General features: G+C 43.8%; 1 protein-coding gene across 1 annotated transcript in view; it reads right to left on the bottom strand.

Moving 5' to 3' along the window:
• wdr95 (WD40 repeat domain 95) overlaps nt 1-17804 on the bottom strand; it is a 197381-nt gene extending 179577 nt beyond the window's left edge. Inside the window, exons 1-2 of the mRNA XM_078546126.1 lie at nt 17600-17804; nt 13835-14114 (exon numbers count right to left, since the gene is read on the bottom strand). Coding sequence (XP_078402252.1) covers nt 13835-14114; nt 17600-17667 — 348 coding nt within the window. The 5' untranslated portion in view covers nt 17668-17804. The remainder of the gene's footprint in view (nt 1-13834; nt 14115-17599) is intronic.
• Nucleotides 17805-19388: the final 1584 nt, after the last annotated feature.

The raw sequence follows: 19388 nt of genomic DNA on the forward strand, positions 1-19388 counted from the left end.
CTAAATGTAATTGAGAAAGGTAGAAAGGGGGAGAGGTTTAAGGAGGGAATTCCAGAGCTTAGGGCCCAGACAGCTGAAGTCCAATGTCCCATGCTTCAAAGGGCACATGTTGACATGAGCGAGGGAGGAGAACAATACGCTGGTTACTATAGTCTGGAAATTTCTAATGATGCACTATTCAGGGACAAACTGGGATACCAAAATGCTCTGAGATAATTTATTCCTGTTGAGTTATCTGCAATATTGCTGTTTTTAGTCAATTGGCAAAACAGAAGGAATTCTGTCCAAGACTGAAAAAGGAGTAAAACTACGTCCCCTAGATCAGATATTCCCAAACTGGAGCACATAATCTAACTGGCTTGCCTAAATTAACAAGAAGCACCAATACAGCCCTAAGGTGGGTGCATTATGGGGTCATTGCAGCATGTTTGAATGCCTGCTGATTTCTAGTTGTTGGACCTATTAAAGCTGCCTGTGAAAGCTGTGAGCAAAGGACAAAAAAATGTTTGATTTTGAAGTGTTATTATCCCTGTAGAGATGAATAAATTTTTTAAAAATTAAACTTCCAGTTGATAGCTGAAAGGATAACATGACAAAATTTACTTTTTAAGACTTTTACTGTAACAAGTGGACTAAAAGCACTATTGATTTTACACTATTGTTGTAGGCAACCTATACTAACTATGGAACAGAACTATGGAGGCTAGTAGTCTAAACCCTGTAAACACAGATGCTGCTGCCATTGTCTCCAAGCGTTACACCTTCTTTCCAGCAAACAACCCAGGTGCCTCTTTATTTTTAACAGTCACATCACCTAGGCCTGTTGTCAAGTGGACTTCAAAACAGATCATATGACTCCCTTTATCCTAAATTAAAGGCACAGTCCCGAAACATAATAATCTTATAAATCTCATATTTGTAAGAAGAGCACTTGCTAGGAATGAAACCTTTGTGCATAATGCCACTTTTGTACCCCATACTTAGCTAAGACTGTGGTGGAAACAAAATACAATTTTACTTGATAGACTAGCAGCAATCTGTCCATCTGAGATTCAGCTTGTTAGAGTCATCAAGTCAGAGTTATACAGCACGGAAATAGACTCTTCAGCCCATCATGTCCATGCCGGCCATCTAGCACCTATCTATTCTAATCCCATTTTCCAGCACTTGGCCCGTAGCCCTTTATGCTATGGCGTTTCAAGTGCTCATCTAAATGCTTCTTAACTGTTGTGAGGGTTCCTGCCTCTACTATCCCCTCAGGTAGTGTGTTCCAGATTCCAACCACCCTCTGGGTGGAAAAAATTTTCCTCAAATCCCCTCTAAATCTCCTGTCCTTTACCTTAAATCTATGCCCCCTGGTTATTTACATCTCCGCTAATGGGAAAAGTTTCTTCCTATGTACCCTATCTATGCCCCTCATAATTATGTATACCTCTATCAGGTCCCACCTCAGCCTTCTCTGCTCCAAGGAAAACAACTCTAGCCTATCCAGTCTCTCTTCATAGCTGAACCGTTCCAGCCCAAGCAACATCCTGGCTAATCATCTCCTCTGCACCCTCTCCAGTGCAATCACATCCTTCCTATAGTGTGGTGACCAGAACTGCACACAGTACTCCAGCTGTGACCTAACTAGCGTTTTATACAGTTCCAACATAACCTACCTGCTCTTATATTTTATGCCTCGGCTAATAAAGGCAAGTATCCCATATGCTTTCTTAACCACCTTATCCGCTTGTGCTGCTGCCTTTAGGGATTTATGGACATGTACTCCAAGGTCCCTTCGATCTTCTTTACTTCCTAGGGTCCTATCATTCATTGTGTTCCCTTGCTGTGTTTGTCCTCCCAAAACGCATCACCTCACACTTCTCAAGATTAAATTCCATTTGCCACTGCTTTGCTCATCTTACCAGCCCATCTATGTTGTCCTGTAATCTAAGGCTTTCCTCCTCACTATTTGCAGTACCACCAATTTTTGTATCACCTGCGAACTTACTAATCATACCTCCTATATTCACATCTAAATCTTTAACATACACTACAAACAGCAAGTGACCCAGCACTGAACCCTGCGGTACGCCACTGTACACAGGCTTCCAATCTCAAAAACAACCTTTGGCCAACACCCTCTGCCTCCTGCCACTAAGCCAATTTTGGATCCAATTTGCTAACTGCCCTGGATCCCATGGCCTCTTACCTTCTTGACCACTCTCCCTTGTCAAAAGCCTTACTGAAGTCCATGTAGACTACATCAACTGCACTACTCTCGTCTACATGACTAATGGCCTCCTTGAAAAATTCAAATTTGTTAGACATGATCTCCCCAACAAAGCCATGCTGACTAAACCCTGCCTCTCTGAATGGAGATTAATCCTGCCCCTCAGAATTTTTTCCAATAGTTTCCCTACCATTGATGTTAGACTCACTGGCCTGCAATTACCTGGTTTATCCCTACTACCCTTCTTGAATAATGGTACCACATTCACTGTCCTCCAGTCCTCGGGCACCTCTCCTGTGGCCAGAGTGGATTTGAAAATTAGTGTCAGAGCCCCTGCAATCTCCTCCCTTGCCTCACATAGCAGCCTGGGATACATCTCATCTGGGTGTCAGCTACATTCGTAAAATAGCATGACCTGCAGACAGTGAGACAAATGTAGACCTATAAATATGCTGTGGAGTTAAAGGTTGCTGTTCAAGTTACATACAGATAAAGGAGACAATTCCATACACCAGAAGCAGCATCCAATACTGAATGGATGATAGAGGGGGAGATGAATACAGGAAAGTTTCTAACCCTCAAAACAAGCAAAATGCCAGTCATGTAAAGACACAGGGCCCTCAACCGTGTCCGGCCCATTTCCCGCGCATCCGCCCTCACACATTCCTCCCCCTCCCAGAACCATGATAGGGGCCCCCTTGTCCTCAATTATCACCCCACCAGCCTCCGCATTCAAAGGATCATCCTCTGCCATTTCCGCCAACTCCAGCATGATGCCACCACCAAACACATCTTCCCTTCACCCCCCCGGCGGCATTCCGTAGGGATTGTTCCCTCCGGGACACCCTGGTCCACTCCTCCATCACCCCCTACACCTCAACCCCCTCCTACGGCACCTTCCAATGCAACCACAGAAGGTGTAACACCTGCCCCTTCACTTCCCCTCTCCTCACTGTCCAAGGGCCCAAACACTGCTTTCAAGTGAAGCAGCATTTCACTTGCACTTCCCTCAATTTAGTCTACTGCATTCACTGCTCCCAATGCAGTTTCCTCTACATTGGAGAGACCAAACGCAGACTGGGTGACCGCTTTGCGGAACACCTTTGGTCTGTCCGCAAACATGACCCAGACCTCCCTGTCGCTTGCCATTTCAACACTCCACCCTGCTCTCATGCCCACATATCCGTCCTTGGCTTGCTGCATTGTTCCAGTGAAGCTCAACGCAAACTGGAGGAACAGCACCTCATGTTCCGACTAGGCACTTTACAGCCTTCCAGACTGAATATTGAGTTCAACAATTTTAGATCATGAACTCTCTCCTCCATCCCCACCCCCTTTCCGATCCCCCTTTTTTCCAATAATTTATATATATTTTTCTTTTCCCACCTATTTCCATTATTTTTAAATGTGTTTCCATCCATTCTTTTATCTCTACCTTTTAGCCTATTTCGATCCTTTCCCCACACCCCACCCCCACTGGGGCTATCTGTACCTTGCTCGTCCTGCTTTCTACCCTTAATGTCACCTATTATCACATTCCTTAATAATATCACCACCTTCAACACCTCTTTATCCTTTTGTCTATGACATCTTTTGGTTATCTCCACCTATCACTGGCCCTCTATCCAGCTCTACCTGTCCCACCCCCCCTTAAACCAGCTTATATTTCACCTCTTTTCTATTTTTCCTTAGTTCTGTTGAAGAGTCATACGGACTCGAAACGTTAACTGTGTTCCTCTCCGCAGATGCTGTCAGACCTGCTGAGTTTTTCCAGGTATTTTTATTTTTGTTATGTAAAAACACCTGTCTGTTTCTGCTTTGATTCAAGGAACATTCTAAAACTTTTCAACCCATACCACTAAACATGGTTACCCAACATTCTGGATAAAGGTGCACGTTCTCCCTGGAATGGCAGAGTCTTATTTCCTGTGTCTCAAGTTACCATATGTGCAATATGCATTTGCTGTATTGAAATTACAATTTTGACTTCCTATGTCCTCCCTTCTTGTGGAGGGGCAGGAAGCTAGTCTGAATGACTTAGCTACAAACAGTCTGAATGGCTTTTTTTGTTTGATTTTTCTGAAAGCAGCGTTTTCCAATGTGACTTGGAGCTATCTGATTGGAGGATGATTGTTGATGCAACAAGTTTTTTTTTTCATTGAGTAGCTTTTAATCTTTTTACTGAAGACTCCCGCTAAACATCTCAAAGCACAACTGTTTACTGTGTCCAAACACCACTTCAGAACAGAGATGCTTTCACAGCACCAGCAGTGACCTTAAGAGAAAATCTCACTTCTGAAATAAAACACAAGTAACAATGAATACCATCATTCCAATTCAAACTGCCAACGTTCGTGGATAATTGCACTAAGTATTGTTTTATCATTGGTTAGAATATAGGAAAAGACCAGCACAAGATGGCAACGGATGCTAACTGAGCAACTGTGAAAGTGTAGGTCAAGATAACTTTGGGCAGAGTTACATGGCACACGTGGCATGCCTGGATAAATAATGCAGTTATGTCACTCCTTGGACGTCACCTGCAAAAGCCTAGCATACCAGTCTTTTTTTTCTGAAAGGTAAGATTGCCCAAATTGATTCAGATAAATGAATCACTCTTTCAATACTGTACAGTATTTTATAATAATTATGGTTGTAACTCGAGTTTCACTGCAGCTGCACACTGTTTCTGCCTGTAGCTGGTACATGGGTGTCGGGAGCCATGGTTGCGTAATGGACTTTTAGTCACCCTGGTGCCACTCTTCCACTCTTCATTCTGCTATAAATAAGGGTGTTACACAATGTACCATTAAAATGTCATAATGATAACAGACATTGCACTGAATGATTTTATTTTGGCAGTCACCATTCCAGGTCCAGGTTTCCAGTAAGAAACCACACTCACTGGCTTTGCTCATTGGGAAATAGTGGGCATATCATTAATAATGGATAGAAATCACGGGCAGTGGGCCTACATTTTTCAATATGGGTGGCTAGTGGGCAAATTTCCCAACTCATCACCTAAACTTGGAGAATTGTCCATGTTATGCCCACATTGAGAAAGTAAAACCCTTTTGGCTCACATAGGGTACATCACTGGGTATGGCAGGGGGAGGAGGGCAGAGCTGAAAATTGTAGGGATCAGGAGTAGGCCATTCAGCCCCTCAAATGGCCTGGTTCTGCCATTTAATAAGATCATGGCTGATCTGTACCTTAACTCTGTCTACACACCTTGGTTCTGTAAGCCTCAACAACCTTACTTAACAAAATCTATCAATCAATCTCAGTTTTGAAATTTCCAATTGACTTCACCTCAAAGATTTTTGACACCGAGAGTTCCAGATTTCCTCGACAAGTGCATGAGAAAGTGCTTTCTGGCATCACTCCTAAATGGCCCAGCTCGGATTTTAAGGCCATTCCTCCTTGCTCTGGATTCCCCTACCACAGGAAGACGTTTCCTCTCAAAGGTAAGACTAGGTTAGATGTTAGACTTCAGGCACAGATGACCTGAAATTGCTCGTTACTCTTGCTCAAATGAACATTGGCTTGATTAACTGAACCTCGTTAATAATTTTGCTGAATTACTGTTCTATTTGTTGGATAACAGGCTTGGGGATGTAGCTCAGTAGTAGAGCGTGCACTTTGCATGTATGAGGTCCTGGGTTCAATCCCTGGTATTTCCATAAAGTTGCATTTATTTCTTGGATAATTCTGGGCACTAAAATAGTCTTCTCCATTTTAATACATGATCACCATATGATGCTAGAAGGAAGATGATTGATCCTGCGCAATTCAAGATGGACTCTATCTTTAAAGGAACAAAAATTTTTCTAAACAGCCTTTCTTCAGTTAAGATAAAATAGCTATGGACTGAACTTATACGCAAATTAATAAAGAAAGACAGATTTATTACTTTGTTCACAATGTGGAGGGCAATCGGGTCAAGGTGGCCTCAGGTGATATTACGGTAATGCTGGATTTCTGTAACCGTTTGCTTTCCAAAAACACTTTGTGAACTGCCATGAATTATTGTGTTACTATTTATTTAAACATGGTTCATTTGCATGATCTTTATCCTGAGATTTTCACTGCTGCTTCCAAACTATGGACCAAGGCTAATCAAGCAATGCCTTTTCTCTATGAATATGCCAGTGAGGTGTCAAGACTTCACAAATAAAGTCACAATGCCTATTTGCCAGAAGGTGCTTTCTGCACCTTTTCTTTTGGAGTTTACCTGCTGCCTTTCCAACATCCCTGATCTCCCCACTCCACAGCTCTATTGCTTGAAAGTGGGTTCCTGCTGGGCATCATTCCACAAGTGGCAATATTCTTCACGTGTGAGACTAAATAGTAAATGTCGGGAGGATATTCTACTATGTAGAATATCACAACAGAATGCAATTCTATCCTTATCCAATAGTCACATATATACAATAACAACGGCTAGAAAGTGCATATATCAAAAATGGAAACCCTAGATGATTTTTACTTTTCCTACTACTACTACTTCTCCAGCTAACCAAGCTAATGTTTCAGGTCAATGACCTGGTGAAAGATCATCCACCTGAAATGTTAATACTTTCTCTCCACAGATGCTGGCTGACTGCTGAGTTTTTCCAGAATTTTTGTTCTCTTTGAGCTACTTGGGTATTAGGATGCACCTCAAGGTCGAATAATTGCAAGTTAAAACAAGCAATTGTAATTTTGTACCAGTAACAAGTCAAACTTGAATAGTTTTCAGTACCCCACCAAATTCAGACAAAGAATGATGAGTATGATTCCAGGGAATAGGGCTCTATCGCAGAAATACAATTTTTAAATCTTTGAAAGTATTTTTGCTAATTTGAACAGCTGTATACTCGATGCAGTAGATGTTCAACTTTCTGCACAGCCATGTGATGTGTAGAGAAATTAACAAAATTGAATATTAACCAGCTTGCAGGATGCCAAGTTTTACACCTAGGAGCAGGTTAAAAATTTCCCCAACATATTTGCATGACATTCCTCTGGCATTTCAAAGCAGACAGTAACAAAACTATTTTATAAATATGCTACAACCAGCAACAGTAATTCCCACGCTTTTGCTTATTTTAAATTGTGCATTTTGAATTGAGGGCTGTCATTAAGCTAAAGAGGACTGTATTTTCCAATGTGCATTGGAATCCCGATGTTGGGATCATATGGGGGTATTAAGCCCACTCATGGCCTCAATTCACTTGCTGGAAAAACTTTATGTGAGGCAACCTCCTAATTGGATGCCATCGAATTAAAGATAGCGGGAAAGATCATAACATGGGAGGCCCAATGTGAGGGCCCATAGCACTGGATGGCTGACAGCCCCACTGGGAAAGGTGGGCGCTGCTGAGGCAGGTAGGATCACGAAGGTGCCTCAAAAAGGGAGGTGCTCTCAGATATCTGCTGAACAAGTTTAAAAAAAAGAGATTGCCCAAAGGTGTTAGGGCCATCGGTGTGGAGGGGGAATCCCTCCAAGGTTCCCTTTGTGTCCGCAGCTGTTTACTCTTCGCAGCTTTGTCATTGGGAGGAGTCTCCAGCCTGCAGCCGAAAAGGCATCTCCATGCAGTTTATGGGCTGTGGACCCGGTGGGGCAGGGGTGGCTCTGACACTGGGAAAGTTCCCTCAGCGCGGGATAATGCCCTTGTTTGGGACTTTGATTGCAGCTATTGGCTCTCCACCTCCATGCAGCAAGCTGATGATTCCTGGGGCGGGCCAGCCCTGGGGAAGTCAACCAGGGGTGGAATAGCATCAGGGATCTGTTCCGATAGGGTTTCCCATTACTTTTCTAGCCCCTCATCTCCACAGGGCCATGAATAATCAGCCCAAAATGACAGCTAGTTGGCAGAAAAATAGATAGATGATGCAAGATTCCTTTCAATCACTTTGATAACTGGAGTTTTGCCAGCAGGTGCAGCTGGACAGACAGGAAAGCACACAGCCATTTTATCTCTTAATATTGAGTCATAGGTGCACAGCCAACCTGGGGATAAATAGGCCAATGGCGCTGCAATTTGCAGGCATTTATGCCTCACTTCCCATGGATAAAAAGTGCCCATTTACTTCAAAGTGACTAATATGAAGAAAGACCAATGAAAGAAAACTGCAGGTCTGTCTGTTGGTTTTTAGATCTGTCATAACATGAACAAATTCCACGAGCAAATTGGAATGGAAATCATTCATGCAAAACACATCTTTAAGGTCAGCCAAAGATCCAATGATCAGTTGATTGTCTGAGGCCAGAAGTCAAACATTTTTGAAAGGCTGTATTAACCACTTGTGTACTGATTCTAGTTCTATAGTTAATGATTATTGTGTTATTTTAATTGTTTTATCTATTCTAGAACTAGGGGTCACACTTTTAAAACAAGGGGTCGCCCATTTAAGGCAGGCGAGGAGAATTTTGTCTCAGTGTTGAGAGTCTTTGGAACTCTCTTCCTCAAAAGCAGTGGTAGCAGTGTCTCTGAATAATTTTTAAGGCAGTGGTAGATAGATTCTCGATTAGCAAGGGGGTGAAAGGTTATCAGAGGCTTGATGTTACAATCAGATCAACCATGATCTTATTAAATGATGGAGCAAGCTTGAGGGGCTGAGTGGCCTACTCCTAATCCTAATTGATATATTTGCATATATTTGCATGTATGTTTGGTCGTATGTTTAATATCTTGCTTTTTGTTTTTGCTTCTGGGTAGCATTTCCCCTCTAAAATAAATTTAGCCAAGTCATGTAACCTGCACACATTAGTCTGACATGTTAATTTTCATATTGAAGATGGTGGAAAAACACGGTCTCTTCAAATTAATAAATTATTAATAATGTCCATGCAGCACAATCAAGCACCTGAAAGCATCTCATTCAAAAAAAAAGTCCCTAGATATTTATTTTTTATTTTATTTCCTAACGGAGATTTCATTCCAGCCTTGGATGAGGTTTCATCAAAAATGTAAAGCCTGCCTGGCTGATTGGCCCATCCGCCAACTGTACGGTTGGACGGGCCACAAAAAAAATCACTTTCAATTGGGCCGTTAATGGGCTTAATTGCCTGCTTAATTGTCGGCGGGCACTCTTCTGACTTTTGTGCACGTCCACCAAGCAAACTATCGCACGAGTGCGCAATGACATCGGGACCCTCACCCAACGTCATCTCGCATGATCTTATGCCCATTCCGGTCGGGCATGCGCCCGCCTGCGAGATGCAAGATTCTGGCCACAAGCTTATGTTCACAAAGGATTCAGTCTGCTCATAGAAACTGCCACAATAGCAGGCATCAAGGGAAAAAAAAACCTGAACTGTAACAGGTTTGGATTGTAAAATTGAACTTCCTTATATTAGACAAACAGGGTTGAAAAAGGGGGTACATGATGCCGTTCTTTAAGATATTGAGAAGCAAAGGTGCAGTAAATGTAATTGTGACATAGCTTAAGATACATAGTGCAATTTTAGCACCACTGTAGTGTCTGGAGTCATAACAACCTGACTGAAGCCTGAACAGAGCGTGACATCTAATGGAAGTCATTTTACATCTCTTGGGTTTGATCGATAGTGAACAGAGTTCCACTTGAATTCAATAGCAAAACCAATTTAAAAAGGGTCACTTCCTTACCTTCTGAAATTGTTTAAAATGTAATGGGTAGGAATGGATCTTGGCACTTGTGGTTAGTGAAAATTGTTTCAAAAGCAAAAACCGAGTTCTATTTGTGCAGCTGTCTTAGAGAGGTAGCTACAGTATAAATGGGGCCAAAAGTGGGGCTGATTTTAATCCCTGTTGTGAAGCTGGTGGAATCGAAGTGCAATCCTGCACGGTAGTCTTTTCTGGAAGCTCAGGGCCTCGCTGCAATGTTGGTGGTCACCTGCTCACTCATCTCAGGCAGAAAGTGGCAGGTGGCCTTTGGAGAGGGCTGAAGATTGAGCAGCCCACTACAGCAACAGAAGGTTACTGGCCGCAAAGCCGGTAGAGCTGTGATGGTCTCGTGGCTGGGTGGAGGCGTGTTGCCCGAATCCACAGAGCCACACACTTTCCTCATGAGGCTCTGAGGACCAGTCCTGCTCTTCCCAACCACACTAAGGCAAGTTTTCTTAAATTTCCTTCGGGAAGCCTCACTGGCTTCTCGACAATTTAACTTGGTGACACAGCCACAGTTAGCGCCAGATTCAGCAACAGGCTAAGATGCCATTGGAGTCCCATGTACACCATTTGTATTTAGTAAGGAGGCTCCCACCTGCAAGAAATGGCCAAATTAAGATGGGGAATCAACTGAAATGGAGCAGTAAGTGGAATGGCCCCATTTTAACTGCCTCCTGCTCCTTTTTCACCATTTGGGTTAAAATTTCCCCATATGGAGTGTAGAACTAGAGCACACAGATTTAACATCAACACATCTCAAGTAAGGTGGGAAAACGATAACAAAACAAAAACAGAATTACCTGGAAAAACTCAGCAGGTCTGGCAGCATCGGTGGAGAAGAAAAGAGTCGATGTTTCGAGTCCACATGACCCTCCAACAGAACTGAGTGTAGTTAGGAGAGGGGTGAAATATAAGCTGCTTTAAGGTGAGGGACGGGGGGAGAGAAGTTGAGGGTGGGGTGGTTGTAGGGACAAGCAAGCAGTGATAGGAGCAGATAATCAAAAGATGTCACAGACAAAAGGATCAAAGAGGTGTTGAAGGTGGTGATATTATCTAAGAAAATGTGCTAATTAAGAATGGATGTCAGGACACTCAAGGTACAGCTCTAGTGGGGGTGGGGTGGAAAGACTGACAAGGTATTAGTTGTAGATTTTAAAATAATGGAAATAGGTGGGAAAAGAAAAATCTATATAAATTATTGAAAAAAACAAAAGGGAGGGGGAAGAAACGGGGTGGGGATGGGGGAGGGAGTTTAAGATCTAAAGTTGTTGAATTCAATATTCAGCCCGGAAGGCTGTAAAGTGCCTAGTCGGAAGATGAGGTGCTGTTCCTCCAGTTTGCGTTGGGTTTCACTGGAACAATGCAGCAAGCCAAGGACAGACATGTGGGCAAGAGAGCAGGGTGGAGTGTTAAAATGGCAAGCGACAGGGAGGTTTGGGTCTTTCTTGCGGACAGACCGCAGGTGTTCTGCAAAGTGGTCGCCCAGTTTGCATTTGGTCTCTCCAATGTAGAGGAAACCGCATTGGGAGCAACGAATGCAGTAGACTAAGTTAGGGGAAATGCAAGTGAAATGCTGCTTCACTTGAAAGGAGTGTTTGGGCCCTTGGACGGTGAGGAGAGAGGAAGTGAAGGGGCAGGTGTTGCATCTTCTGCGTGGGCATGGGGAGGTGCCATAGGCGGGGGTTGAGGAGTAGGGGGTGATTGAGGAGTGGACCAGGGTGCCCCGGAGGGAACGATCCCTGCGGAATGCCGCCAGGGGGGGGTGAAGGGAAGATGTGTTTGGTGGTGGCATCATGCTGGAGTTGGCGGAAATGGCGGAGGATGATCCTTTGAATGTGGAGGCTGGTAGGGTGATAAGTGAGGACAAGGGGGACCCTATCATGTTTCTGGGAGGGAGGAGAAGGCGTGAGGGCGGATGCGTGGGAGATGGGCCAGACACGGTTGAGGGCCCTGTCAACGACCGTGGGTGGAAAACCTCGGTTAAGGAAGAAGGAGGACATGTCAGAGGAACTGTTTTTGAAGGTAGCCTCATCAGAACAGATGCGACGGAGGCGAAGGAACTGAGAGAATGGGATGGAGTCCTTACAGGAAGCGGGGTGTGAGGAGCTGTAGTCGAGGTAGCTATGGGAGTCGGTAGGCTTGTAATAGATATTGGTGGACAGTCTATCATCAGAAATTGAGACAGAGAGGTCAAGGAAGGGAAGAGAAGTGTCAGAGATGGACCATGTGAAAATGACGGAGGGGTGGAGATTGGAAGCAAAATTAATAAATTTTTCCAGGTCCCGACGAGAGCATGAAGCAGCACCGAAGTAATCATCGATGTACCAGAGAAAGAGTTGTGGGAGGGGGCTGGAGTAGGACTGGAACAAGGAATGTTCCACATACCCCATAAAGAGACAGGCATAGCTGGGGCCCATGCAGGTACCCATAGCCACACCTTTTATTTGGAGGAAGTGAGAGAAGTTAAAGGAGAAATTGTTCAGTGTGAGAACAAGTTCAGCCAGACGGAGGTGAGTAGTGGTGGATGGGGATTGTTCGGGCCTCTGTTCAAGGAAGAAGCTAAGGGCCCTCAGACCATCCTGGTTGGGGATGGAGGTGTAGAGGGACTGAAGAGGAAGTGGTTGGGGCCAGGGAACTGGAAATTGTTGATGTGACATAAGGTGTCAGAGGAATCACAGATGTAGGTGGGAAGGGACTGGACAAGGGATGAGAGAAGGGAGTCAAGATAACGAGAAATGAGTTCCGTGGGGCAGGAACAGGCTGACACGATCGGTCTGCCAGGACAGTTCTGTTTGTGGATTTTGGGTAGGAGGTAGAAGCGGGCCATCCGAGGTTGGGCGACTATCAGGTTGGAAGCTGTGGGAGGAAGATCTCCAGAGGAGATGAGGTCAGTGACAGTCCTGGAAATAATGGCTTGATGTTCCGTGGTGGGGTCATGGTCCAGGGAGAGGTAGGAGGAAGTGTCTGCGAGTTGACGCTCAGCCTCCGCGAGGTAGAGGTCAGTGCGCCAGACAACAACAGCACCACCCTTGTCAGCGGGTTTGATGACAATGTTGGGGTTGGACCTGAGAGAACGGAGTGCAGTAAGTTCAGAGAGAGACAGATTAGAATGGGTGAGAGGAGCAGAGAAATTGAGACGGCTAATGTCACGCCGACAGTTCTCAATGAAAAGATCAAGAGAAGGTAAGAATCCAGAGGGAGGGGTCCAGGTGGAGCGAGAATATTGGAGGTGGGTAAAAGGATCCGTTGAACGGGGAGAGGACTCCTGCCCAAAGAAGTGAGCACGGAGAACGATACTTGTTTTTATGCAACAATGGATTCTCATGAGTGGCATTTAAGGTTGTATTAATTAACTGGTTTGAAAGGAACCGATGAACTAATTTGTGAGCAATGGGTTTGCAGGCTGCAGAGTTAGACACAGCTCAGGTGATCAAATACTTCATGGGACACAAGGAGCTTAAAATTGGATCAGCCCAGAACAGTGACATGATCCAGGTACTGCAAGGGTTCCACTAGCCTAAACATACCAGTGACAGGACCACGTTAAACTGGCCCGGCAGCCTCTTTTTTATATTACCAGTTAGTTCTGGGTGCCAGTTTTGATCCCAAAGCCAGTTCGAGCAAGTGAGCAACCTACTCATTTTTAACTGTCCATCTAAGCTGTTGCTGCTGGATGAGGAGAGCTAAAAATTTCCCCATTGGCTTCCTTGGTCTTTATAGCCTAATATTAAGCCACGAGGTGCACTTAACCAGTGCACACCGCTAGAGCTGAAAAAAAATTTGTATCAAGACTTCTAGATTCTATTGCACAAAAGCATTTTGAAATGAGAATGTTAATTGGTAACCATAAAACACTTCATAAATTAAAACACGTAACCCAGTCATACCTAGTTTTAAGCAAGCATTTCGTCAGACTCTCACACACATCACCAATTTAGTGACATTTCATAAATTAATTTATTTTTCGGGCTTTTTTTTTTACCTTGCCCTTTCTCAGGCTTTTTAGGGTATCCCCAAATCTTTGAATATTTTCATTTGTTGCCACATTCTGGACGAGTCCAACTGAGTGCCTCCTGTTACGCTGTTTTACTAGTTCCCACTCCAACCACTCCGGATGCTCATCTTGTTCTACCTGTGAAAGCCACCCAGTGGGAGTGGGCCCATTTCTGGTTCCTGGAATAGATGTTTTTGCACGTGCTTGTGAAGATCTGGTCCTAGATATTGTATGCTTGTCAGTGTCAGGTCTGATGTCATGGAAAATGCTGAAACACAGTGAAAACTCAATAAGTGAACAACAATCACAGAATCACACAGTGCAGAAGAGCCATCGAGTCTGCACCGACACATGAGATACACCTGACCTACCTACCTAATCCCATTTACCAGCACTTGGCCCATAGTCTTGAATGTTATGATGTGCCAAGTTCTCATCCAGGTACTTTTTAAAGGATGTGAGGCAACCCGCCTCCACGACCCTCCCAGGCAGTGCATTTCAGACCGTCACCACCCTCTGGGTAAAAAAGTTTTCCTCACATCCCCCCTAAACCTCCTGCCCCTCACCTTGAACTTGTGTCCCCTCGTGAATGACCCTTCAACTAAGGGGAACAGCTGCTCCCTATCCACCCTGTCCATGCCCCTCATAATCTTGTACACCTCGATCAGGGGGTCGCCCCTCAGTCTTCTCTGCTCCAATGAAAACAACCCAAGTCTATCCAACCTCTCTTCATAACTTAAATGTTTCATCCCAGGCAACATCCCGGTGAATCTCCTCTACATCCCCTCCAGGGCAATCACATCCTTCCTATAATGTGGCGACCAGAACTGAACACAGTACTCCAACAATGTCCTTTAGATTTGTACTTTTCATTACAGTGAAGCATCTGGAATATTTTACTGATACAAGACAAAAAATTGCTTTACTTGTGCTGTTAAGGTGATAGCCGAGCATTACTTTAGGCTTCCAAGAGCTGCTGGCTAATAGTTTTCTGAAGCCATGTTAAAACATGTACCTTGAAGCCCACACAGTGGAGTATCAAGGAGATGGCATCAGTCATCCTGATAAAATGCATTCATGAGCCATTTAAAGCAGGGTAATCAAGCTGAGAAGACCAGGGCAGCTGTTGTTGTTGAAAAATGAAGCAGTGCAAAAGAAAGTCAAGTTTGTTGAAGATGTGCTAGAAACCCTACTGGGAAAAAAAAGAGACCGGGGGAGAATACATCCTTTATTTACATCATGCCCTTAGGATCGATAGAAAGTTGGTCTCATTAATATGGTGACCACTCCATGTGTTGGTTGCAACCAAAACAAGAGGTGCCAGAAAAGATGAATGCAGTTCCCAGCACCAAAAGAAGTTGGCAAGTCATCAAGGGAAAAATGTTAGATTTCAAGAAATATACTAAGTAAGAGACAAGCATCTGCACATGGCCACATGCAATAAAATTCTACCAGTTAATCCTGGAAAGTGAGAAAGTAGTTATTAGCAGTATTGCTTTAATACATTTTTTTGGATAGACACTCAGAAATTGCATATGGCAATTTTCATGTGCCATTATAATTTCTGTGAAAAGGACTTTATGTAGGAGTGTAGATTCTCAATTTGAAGCATGCAACATATCTCTGAAGCTGTGTGACTGTACAACTTTGTCATTCCTGTCAATATGTGTTCATGTGGACTGCTGGTAGATGAGCAACTGTTCTGAATACAGCAAGAGTCTGTGCACAGCAAATAATCAGCTTTGGTTTAGGGATGAACATTGTCGAGGACGCCAAGAGTACTTAATCTTTTCAAAACTATGACGTGGAATCTTTTACATTCACCTGAACAGACAGGGCTTCAGTTTAACATTTCATTTAAAAGCTGCCATCTCTGACAATATGGTTCTGACTGTCCTGCATTGAAATGCCAGCACAAACACATGTCCTGGAGCAGGGATATGAATCCACAACCTTCTGAGGCAACGGTACTGTCACTGGGCCACTAGAGCATCAGGGATTGGATAGAGGAGTATGCATTCACTACCCACACAAAAGGGATAAGACTGAAAATAGCGATAATTTACCAAACGAAAGGGAAAACTTATCTAGAGACTGATTGCAGGACAAGGTGAAACTTTCCCTCTCTATTTATGGATATCAGAGAAATAGTTCTAATGAAAGGTCATTGACCCCAAACATTAACTCTGTTTTTCTCTCTCCACAGCGCTACCAGACCTGCTGAGATTTTCCAACATTTTCCCTTTTTATTTCAGATTTTCAGCATCTGCAGTATTTTGCTTTAGTATTTCTGTTGTCCGGTGAAATAGTGGCAACTGAGTCTTAATGGTAAAGTTCATTGACTCACCATTACTTGGGCACAAACTCCAGAGAACAGCAGATGCATGTTTAAACAGAGAAATACTAAAGATGCTGTCTGAGACAAGCTGCTCTAGTGTTGGCTTTGTGAAAGGGGCATTTCATTGACTGATTCACATGCATTAAACAGTGTGAAGTTACTGTATTTGCATGGTAGGTACAAACTTGACTGACTCACAATTGACTTGCATTAAATGGTGTGAAGTTACTATATTTACATGGTAAACTCACCACAGAAAGTTACATTTGGTCCATTTCAGACTAAGTACCCTTTTAATAATATGATAAGTGTTAATTACTGCCAATCTCTCTAGCATTGAAAGTTAACCATAACAAGGGTGGATTCTTATTCCTTAAGGTTTTAATTGTTGTTGGAAATTTTTAAACGTTACGTTTATTTCTAATTTTTTCCTTTCTGCTTCTTCTCTCTTAATCCAATCTTGCTTTCCTTCTTTATATTTCTCATCCATATTCTGATTGGAAATTGAACTCCAATTTCCAACTCCTTCTCAATTGTTACCACTGTTTATTTTTCAATCCTTCAATCTGATTGGTTAAGATACACAGTAACTTCTTGTTATTCATTCAGCTCCCAGATTTCTTCATTGCAAGGTCACCAGCTCGCACTTTCAGCAATGGGGGCTAAATGAGCGAGGGAAAAATCGCACTAACAGTGAAAACTGTCTGTTGCCCTGGTACTGCAAATTATGACCCATTATGTAAATTCATTGATGCCTGGCCTTGCAGCTCATTGAAGGGAAATTGGCAAGAACAGCTCCTTGAATGTATTCAAGGGAAACGAAGTGCAGCCTTAAAATCATTTGATCTCTAATAGGTTGTTTTCATTAAATGATGTTATATCGTGTCCAATGCTTTACTGAGGGGTTCACAGTGTCCTTTTGGAAAGAGTTCTAAAGGACGTTACCCCGCCCGGAATGATCGGACAGGACAACTCTTGATTTAATTTTAAATAACCGCCAGCTCCATGTGCATTCAAAACAGTTTTGGGTCTACATCAACGTAAAAACTGTAGTACAACTCCGAGAAGTAGCCTGCAAGACCCTCTCACAGCCGTTTGTGTTTCACAACGTGTGTGACATAATCCCAGCCTCTAGTTACTGGGAATGACCCGAGTTCATCGCTTGTCAGGTGAAAACACTGCTCAGAGGCTGGTGTCGGACCTCTGGTGCCCTGACAACAGCAAATGGCATCTACACAACACTGGACAAAACGTTGATTGACATTCCAAATTCCTAAATAAATAATTCCTAAATATATACGGAGAAGCATCCATAGTCGCGCACTCCACAGCCCGTTGTGCTGCAACTTTCATTACTGCGATTTTATTAATAACGCATTACACAATACCTTTGCACACGTTCATTAATAAAGTACCTGCTTATGGTGTAAGTTTCTAACTTCCCTGCGGCAGAACTTGGCCGCACTTTCTTTCCCAGTGGCATGGTTCCTTGTTTCCGATGTCTCAGCTATTCCAGGACAATGGGTCACATGTTCAGTGTAGACAAGTTTCAAGCCCCTTGTACCAACGGAGTCATTGCCGTCTCCTCGTTAGTAACCTGACACTGCTCTTACCTGTCAATGCACAGCACCAAGGAACCCTTAAAGGTACACCTCCCAGCCCAGAACGCTGCCAAATGTTGCACTCTAGTCCAAATGATCCAAAAATTATTTCGTAATTCCACTATAAAGATCTGGACCTCTAGATAAGCAGGACGATTTATATAAGATAAAGCGTTGATCAGGTTTATTTACATTAAAATTATTTATTTATTGTAAAACTTTTTCACACAACCAGTGGTTGGGGTCTGCAATGCACTGCCTGGAAGCTTCAATCCAGGCATTCAAGAGGGCATTGGATGATTATTTGAATAGGAACAAGGTGCAAGGGTAGGGGGAAAAGGCAGGGCAATGGCGCTAGGTCATAACACTCATTTGGAGAGCCGGTGCAGACATGATGGGCCGAATGGCCTCCTTCTGTGCAGTTAAAATTCTGTGATCCAGTGATTATTTTCAAAATCACTCTGAAACACATTACACCAACTGCTGTGGAAATACTGGTCCAGATCTTCTGGTCCCTAGAGGGGCGAAAGCGGAGATGTTCTCAATTATCGAGGGCCACAACGGCATCACAAGTTCAGCCAATTTATGCTGAAACTCAGGACTTACGGTTCACCAGTAATATCTCCATGGCAGCCCACATCGATGGCCCCTCCCAGACCTGTCAGTGTGTAAACCTGGGCTGACTGGCCTGTACTCACCCAGTTATTGACACGGGTTTATTTAGGGCTGCTCCTAGCAGATGTATAGCTTGCTCCAGGAATGTAGCCTTCAAATTAGGAAGAGTGTCAAAGCACAGGGTGACCAACTGTCCCATATTTTAAGGGATTGTCCGCTTTTTTGACTGTTTGTCCTGTGTCCCTGTGTTCCTTGTCCCTTGTTTCTAGGACAGCCCGTGGGCGACTGAGCCTGGGAGTGTAATATAAAGGGTTAACAGAAGGGATATGCTCATCTATAGGTAGATGATGATGTGGCACTGACATCAGGCAGTCATGTGCTAGGTATTGTAGGGGGCAGACAGGCAGCCCCGAGGGGTGGTGTGCCTTTACAATAACTCATTAGGTACATACAGTAAATATTATAAATAAACTAGTTTTTAATTAGATAGCCTGATATGCCTGTGGCTCTTCCTTGCTTCACTCTGGCCGAGCACCTTCTACAACATGGTAGCAGTGGTGGCGGCACCAAATTAGCCTATTGTTGATGCCACACGATGAACACCCGCGCTCCAAGATGGTTACAATTACCAAGATGCCTCATCGAGAGTCCTGGTGACACACCCATCATAGACGAGTAGCGATGGCAGCACTTGCAAGAACAGTCACTGCTCCTACCTTGCTCGTTGTCAAGCCTCTAAGACTTTCCCAGAGATTGCTACTGGCAGACGGGCCATGGGAAAGATCCACAACCAATCCAGGTTGGCTCTTTCTCTTCAATTTTGGGGACACACTCAGTATGTCTGTCCAGGCCGAAGCCCACCAAAATGGTACAAAAGGTGGGAAATCGCTCTGCCGCCATTTTGAAATGTCTGTGCTGCGGCACAAGATGGCCACATAAATGGCAGTATTGCTCATTTCCAGTTTCTGCTGCGTTAGAACCTCTAACA

Source organism: Cetorhinus maximus, chromosome 7, assembly GCF_964194155.1.
Source record: "Cetorhinus maximus chromosome 7, sCetMax3.hap1.1, whole genome shotgun sequence".
NCBI lineage: Eukaryota > Metazoa > Chordata > Chondrichthyes > Lamniformes > Cetorhinidae > Cetorhinus > Cetorhinus maximus.